Source organism: Charadrius vociferus, unplaced genomic scaffold (genome assembly GCF_000708025.1).
Source record: "Charadrius vociferus isolate BGI_N301 unplaced genomic scaffold, ASM70802v2 scaffold661, whole genome shotgun sequence".
Classification (NCBI taxonomy): domain Eukaryota; kingdom Metazoa; phylum Chordata; class Aves; order Charadriiformes; family Charadriidae; genus Charadrius; species Charadrius vociferus.
This window is the reverse complement of record NW_009647002.1, coordinates 124,868-131,638: the sequence shown is the minus strand read 5'-3', so window position 1 is coordinate 131,638 and position 6,771 is coordinate 124,868. Positions and strand designations below refer to the sequence as shown.

At 53.7% G+C, this 6,771-nt stretch overlaps 1 protein-coding gene across 1 annotated transcript in view; it reads right to left on the bottom strand.

Moving 5' to 3' along the window:
* Window positions 1-3,964: 3,964 nt before the first annotated feature.
* SFRP1 (secreted frizzled-related protein 1) overlaps window positions 3,965-6,771 on the bottom strand; it is a 20,064-nt gene continuing 17,257 nt past the window's right edge. The window contains exon 5 of the mRNA XM_009895413.1: window positions 3,965-4,287. Within this exon, the coding sequence (XP_009893715.1) occupies window positions 3,965-4,287 (323 nt within the window). The remainder of the gene's footprint in view (window positions 4,288-6,771) is intronic.

Here is a 6,771-nt window from a genome sequence, read left to right as displayed (position 1 = left end):
CTGAGCTGAATGCAAGAGAACATGCCAAAAAGTTTGTGTGGGGATTGCCCTGAACAGGACCAACAGTCTCCTCTTACCGCCTGCGTGACACGCACCACCCGTGTCGTGCCCCGAGCACCGCTGCTGTGAGCAGGCAGCACGCAGGACCACCGACAGCCCCCCCCCCGGGGTCTGGCTCACCCCAGCACACCCTCAAACCAGTCACCCCACAGCACCCGCGGGAGCACCAACGCGGGTTAGAAGACGACGTCTCTTTATAAACAGGGGGAGTGGGGGAATCACACTGTACTTGACTAACTCAGCAATTTTAGTTAAGTGAATATTGACACATGGAAGAAAGAGCATTAAAAAAAAGAACCGATATTAGACTTGAAAATAGATAAATAATAATAAACTGGTAAAATAATGTAACATGAACACACTGCTGCTCTTTGCTGGTTAAGAAAGAAGAGCACAGAATATTTTCAGTGTCTGAACTTTTAAACACATCGGGGAAGCAGAAGCTGACACCGATTTCGCAGAGCCGAGCTGGTCACTGCAGGCCTGAATTAAACCCACTGGTGCCGGGGGTCTCCTGTGGCCCGGGGGGCGCAGAGCACGGGGCGCTGTGGCCACGGCGGGGGCACGGGGGTCCCAGGCGCAGCCGCAGCCCTGCGCTGAGGTTGGCTCCTGCCCGTCCCTCGAGACATCACCGGGCAGACATCCACGTGTTATCTGTCGCTGTCAACTTATCAACAGCTATTACTGCTGATCGTTATACCTGTCAGCCTTTAAACAGCATAAGAATATTCACAGAAATAGAAAAATCATGCCAGCTACAGTAACGCAAAGCCTCCTGCTGTTGTCGGCTGCCCAGGGCAGGCCAGTCCCTACAGGGCTGATTTTCACTGGTCTTCTACATCTTCTTTTTCTCAAAACTTCCAAACAGAAACACGCTCCCCTCTCATCTGCCACACTTTTCTAAATTAACTATCTAAAATAACATTAAAACGAAATGTAAAGATACCGTAACTGCTTACAACACGATGTTACATCAAAGGCATTTCTTTTAGTGCTGCTATTTTCATCAAAAGCCTCCACATACCAAGAGAGCACGAGGGAAGCGGAGTGACAACCGGTCAGTCTACCCACTGGATCCACGCAGGTCACAGAGCAGTTTGCCAAGAGAAGAGAATTACTCTCCAGGTACATGGAAATGCCCAAAATACCCTGTCTGAAATGGGACGTGCCAATCTGCGCAGCAGCTCTGATCGGCATTTCGAGGGCAAACACACAGGGTCGGGGGGGGCTGTAAGTAACTGATGGAGCAACTTATAACGTACGATTGTATTATGCTTTAAGTGGGCAGTTGCAGTGATAATTTGTCATTCCCAGGGGCAGCCCCCCGGCGTGGGGTTTCCTCAGCCGCGGTAGGCAGTGGGAGGACGGCACTGCCCTGGCAGGCCGGCCGCATCGGGCACGGCACCCGCGGTCAGGGCTCTGCGGGCAGTGCGGGGACGCGGCACAGAGCGGTTACACAGCGCAAAACGCATCACACACGGGCACTCTCTTGCTGCTGCTTTTCCTGAACTACTTGTGCGGAAAAAAGCACCAGCGCTACGAACAAACCCGCGTACACCGTTCTGCGCCCTGTGCCGGAGCACAGAAGAGCCCGCTGCCCCGTTCCTCACCCGCCGCTGCACCTGAGCACCGGTGACCTGGTTTGCTCCTTGATGGTATGCTGCCTGCTGAAATACATGTTTTTAACACAGTAAATCAACAGCTCGTTCCACAGCCGGTCCCAGAGGTGGCCAAGAGGACACCCACCAGCAGCCTGGGCGACGGATGGAAACCCGCCCAGTTAAATGCTTCGGCATCTCTCTCTCAGGCAAAACCGATCCCTCTCCGGAGTTGCCGCCCGGCTGCGGAAGGAAAGCTGGTGGGGGTGGAGGGTCCCTGCCGCGGTTCCTGAGGGGCTTTGCCGGGCGCCGTCGTTATGGGCACTCCGAGATAACCATCCTTTCAGCGCCGCGTGGTCCCACTCTGGGCCACGGGCTGTTTCTGACAGGGCCGGGCTTGTCAGCCTTCCCCATCGCTTCACCTCATCAATCTGTGAAGTTAAAGCCTATGGTTTATTTATTTCTTTAATTCACTGATAAAGCACATTATCTACAATGATTAATTTTGCATCAAAGAAACAACACTACTACAAATGGTGGTCTAAGGCAACCTATGGGGACTTTCTACAGAGTTCACGTCCTAAATCCATCTCTCTGTGAGCTGTGAAACATCACTCCTCAGTGCGCTTGGCTTCTTCACACAGGTCTTCTACCATCAAGTCCACGGCTCTGTCCCCACGTGGGGAATAAACAGCACTCCCGAGCTAAAGAATAATTAATCTACCAGCTTTGAGTGGGGTTGGTTTAAACCTCAAAAATGAGGATTTGTTATTTCACTTAACTGCAACACAACAGGATTATCTCAGATCGCAAGATATTAATTCTCTCAGAGTAATCGTGATTGATGAGAACACTGAATGGAAGCAGGATAGTATAATTAATGTGGAGCAATACGGGTCTATGGAAAAGAGAACTTGCCCAATTAATGGAATAATGAATTTCAGCTTGGTCAATAAATGTGATCATTTGGATGCAATATTCTTTGTCCTTCATAAACTATTTGACTTCACACTAACATGACATTTTGATTAAGGAAAAAAAAAAATCAGAATGATACCAAGCCAAGCTGTCACACATCAAACAGAGAAAAACCTAGAAACTGATAGGTCCCGCAGCGACTGCAAAGAGGGAAAGATGGAGACGATGCGCTTCCCGTGGCGTTCCACAGGGACCAGTTCTTGGCCTTCTGCAGTCTGGTATTTTGCCGGCAGCCTGAAGAAACTATAAAAATATCCCTGGTAAAGTCAGGGAGCGACACAAGGCGGCGGCGCTGGAGGCGAGCTCTCCCCAGTGGGGAGTCCCCGGCTGCGGGGCTGGCCGGCAAATGGGACGTGTTTCCTGTGGCCAAAACTGAATGCGGTGTCTGGGCAGAAGCAGCACCGCCCCACACACAGGGGAACACCGCCACGGGAGGCAGAGGGTGGGGGATGCTCAGCTGGACGGCACCGCGGCCACACGGGGCCAGAGGCACGGGTGGAGGTGTCCCCACTCTGCCACCGGCCCCGCGGCCACGGTGCGGCTGCCACCCCATCCACCCGAGGCGCGGGGACTGGAAGGCTGGAGGAGGAGCAGCACGGCACCGGGCTGGAGGGCTCGGCCAGCTTGGCTCGCAGTGGCCAGCGCAGGCGTCCCGGTGACACCTTACAGGAGGTGCGGGTAAGGGAGGGCTCCCCGATGCAGCCGATCAAGGTGTCACAAGGACTCCCGGGTTAAGGCTTAAACTAGGCAGGCTTAGACTACAATGGGATTTTTTTACAGTGAGGGCACTTAGCTATTAGGAGGTTTTATCAGAGGATGTAACGGGTTCTCCACTACTTGTTTATTAACTTTTATTGTGAGGATGGGATGTTTTTCTAACTGGCCGGCTCTGGTTCAAACAGGAGTTAGTTTAGGGTGATCCTGCAGCCATGAAGATGGGAGTAACATGGTCACAAGGGTCCTTTCTGCAATCGTGGGATCTCTTGACATAACTTCACACCCCTCCACTTGCCCTCTTTACCTGACAGCTGCTATGTAAATGAATGTACATATCCGAACAGCAACAGGTCTTTGGATATTGCAGACGTAAATCGCGTGTGACCTCAGCGACCGTTTGGTGCACATGCGTCACACTTGCACACTCGGGCGACCAGGAAAATGCCGGCAGCGGGGATGCGGGAGGGCTGGGGTCGGCGAGGGAAGCTCCGAGGAGCACGAGGGAGGCGCAGGGGGGCTCGGCTCCAGCACCCCCGCTGCGAGGAGCGAGGCCGAGCTGCCGTGCCGGGCTGCGCGAGGTCCAGGCGGCGGCTCTCCCGCCGCCCACCACATCACTTAAAGACGGACGGAAATGTCGGGCAGTCGGGAGACTTCATCTTCTTCATGAACTTCTTGAACTCCTTGTTCTTCTTGTCCCACTTGTAGATGGCCGTCAGCAGGTACTGGGTCTTCACCTGGCGGCCCATGATAAGGAAGTAGTGGCCGAGGTTGTCCAGCTGATGGCAGGGGCAGTCGGCCCCGTTCTTTAGGAACAGCACCAGCTTCTTCAGGTTCTTCTTCCGGATGGGCCCCAGCTTCAGTGCCTTCCTCTTCCGTGGGACGATCATCTTGTCCCCGTTCTCCTTCTTCACTTCCTTTATGGTCATCTTAAGAGCTGAAAGACAAGCCAGAGAGAGGGAAAAACAAAACGCCTCCTGAGCAGCCTTCGCTGGCACAAAGCCTTTGCTACGTGAGGCCGGGGGCGAAGGGGCACCGCCACCGCCACCGCCACCCTGGGCCGGCCGCAGCCCCCTGCCCAGCCGCAGACGCCCAGCGACCCGCTCCGCACCGATCCCACCCCCAGCTCCCCTCTCGGCGCCATCGCCCCCACAATGACGTGGCCTGCTCACCGTGACACCAACACCCTTCCGTCTGACGCGGAGCCATCCCTGCGCCCCGGAGAGCATCAAGGTACAACACTGATGTCCCCGTTTCCCTCCCCCCAGCACAGCACACCAGGGGCTTTTTATTTGAGAGGGGGACTTGTTCAGCCTGTGATACGCTCTTTGCCAGCAAAACCTTAGCTGAGCAAACAAGGTGATTTCCCCGTTCTAGACACACGGAGAGACTCTTGAAAGGGCCACCTGAAAGGCCAACTTGGCTCCTCAAGCATTTGTTTGCAGTCACTCCCAGCCCTCGGGTGTCTCTGGAACACGTCTCCAAGCACAGGGTGTTGGAGCAGCGAAGCCCCCGGCAAAGAGCCGCGTCGCTGGGATATGCGCAGGAGGCAGAGCCGGACGGAGCTGCCATGCGCCCGCACATTCCCCAGGAAAAGGGGACTTAATCCCATACCACTTCCATGGAAAATATTTTCCTCTTTGGGTTCAGCATTTTCCCAAGTTAATCGCAACCCGAATAAAAAAGAAAAAAATTAACGTTCCTTTGCCACGACCATGAAGAGGAATTTAGTATACATGGGAAAAACGATGGAAATGTGTTGTACATTAAAGTATCGCTTCTGTGCCATTTGGCTCTGCCTCATTTTTGGGGAAAAGCCCATATGGCCAAAAATTACTAACATATTTCCATCATTTGGGAGTTTACTTCAGAGCTGCAGATAAATAGTGCTCACATAGGTAATTAATTGATTGCTGTCCCTTCTCATTTGGGTCTCAGAGCGTGTGCGGCAGACGGCATGCAGAAGCCTCTGGCTCTGGCAGGGAGACGGGTCCCCACAGCATCGTGCCTTGAAGTCTTGCTCTGCTGGAACTTGTAGCAATGAACACACGTCGCTTTCTGGACGGCAGCTCTGCTCACCGCTCCAGACACGAATGGCAGCAGGACAGCCCGATGACAATGTGAGGAGGCAGCAGAGCCTCTGATTTACCCTCCTGCTCCCAGCCACTGCACTGGCAGCGGGAGTGATGGTATTTATCTGCCCGTGTGCCAAAAAGGCCTGCTGTGTTTGCCAAGAGCTCTGTCGTGTTATACTGTTACTGTACAAGAAAGTAATCCAGGACCGGAAACCTAAGTGAAATTTTCATTCCATCTGCTTTCCAGATTCAAGATGTTTAAGGAGCTAAAGAGACGCAAGCTTTAAGGAGCTAAAGACGCTGAACCAGATCAATTTGCAAGAAATCTGGAAAATGAAGCAAGTAGTTTTCAGGCAGCTCTAAGATCCATGACATTAATTGGGCAGCAGCAGCATCCCTCAATATGAACCTCAATTACTTTATCCATTCTGACTTTGAACTCTTGCACAAAGCACAGCGGTTGCCAATGCAGGAGGAATGGTATAATACCAGTAATAAGAGACTTTTCCAAAATGGCTTGTTTGCAAATTGCTTTGCTGTGATCACTGCAAGTTTAGATCCTTGTTGCTAGAGGAAGAAAACATGCTGGCAGCTTGCAGAGGTGCTGTCCTGCTCCAAGCATCACAGTCGACGGACGACAAGGAGGGTCGGGCAATGCTGCGCTGAGGGAGCTCGCAGCCTCTGCCGTCCCTGCGCAGCAGCAGTGCTCCGTGTGCGGAGTGAGGGAGCGTGGGAGCTGCCCAGCTGAGACATCAATCCAGGTGTGAACGCAAACCTCACGCAAACCTCACGCAAACCTCACAAAACCTCGCAAAGCAGCACACAGAGCCAAGATCAGACATTGCCAGGAGGACTAACGAGGCGGCTGACCAGGGGGGCAAATAACTTGTGTAGGACTCCACTCTTCGCAACAACGATGCCCTCTTGTCATCGGCAGAGGGAGTCTGCAGTGCTGCCCAGGTAAAATCCAGCCTGGCTCAAGGACTACGGAGTGTCGGCTGCCGTGCTGTGGCTGAGCAGTCACACGAGCAAAGGGAAAAAAAAAAGGCATTATAATCACCGTCCAGTTTTCACCCATCTGCCAGTGACCCGGTCCTCGCTGTCCCCTTGCTCCCCTACTTTGGCCACATTCCTTCAGCCCAGACCCACTTTCTGGGTGAGACTCCCAGGCACGAACAGTGCGTTCCACAGCAGCGGGGCCGACACGCAGCGCTGGCGTCTTCCACGCACATCACAAAAGCGGCGCCTGAGGGCACGTTCGTTCCCGGCTGCACGGCCAGCTCCCAGAGCACCCCGCCGCAGCGGGACACAGCCCCTTGGCTTTCGGCGTTTCCGCAACACAAAGA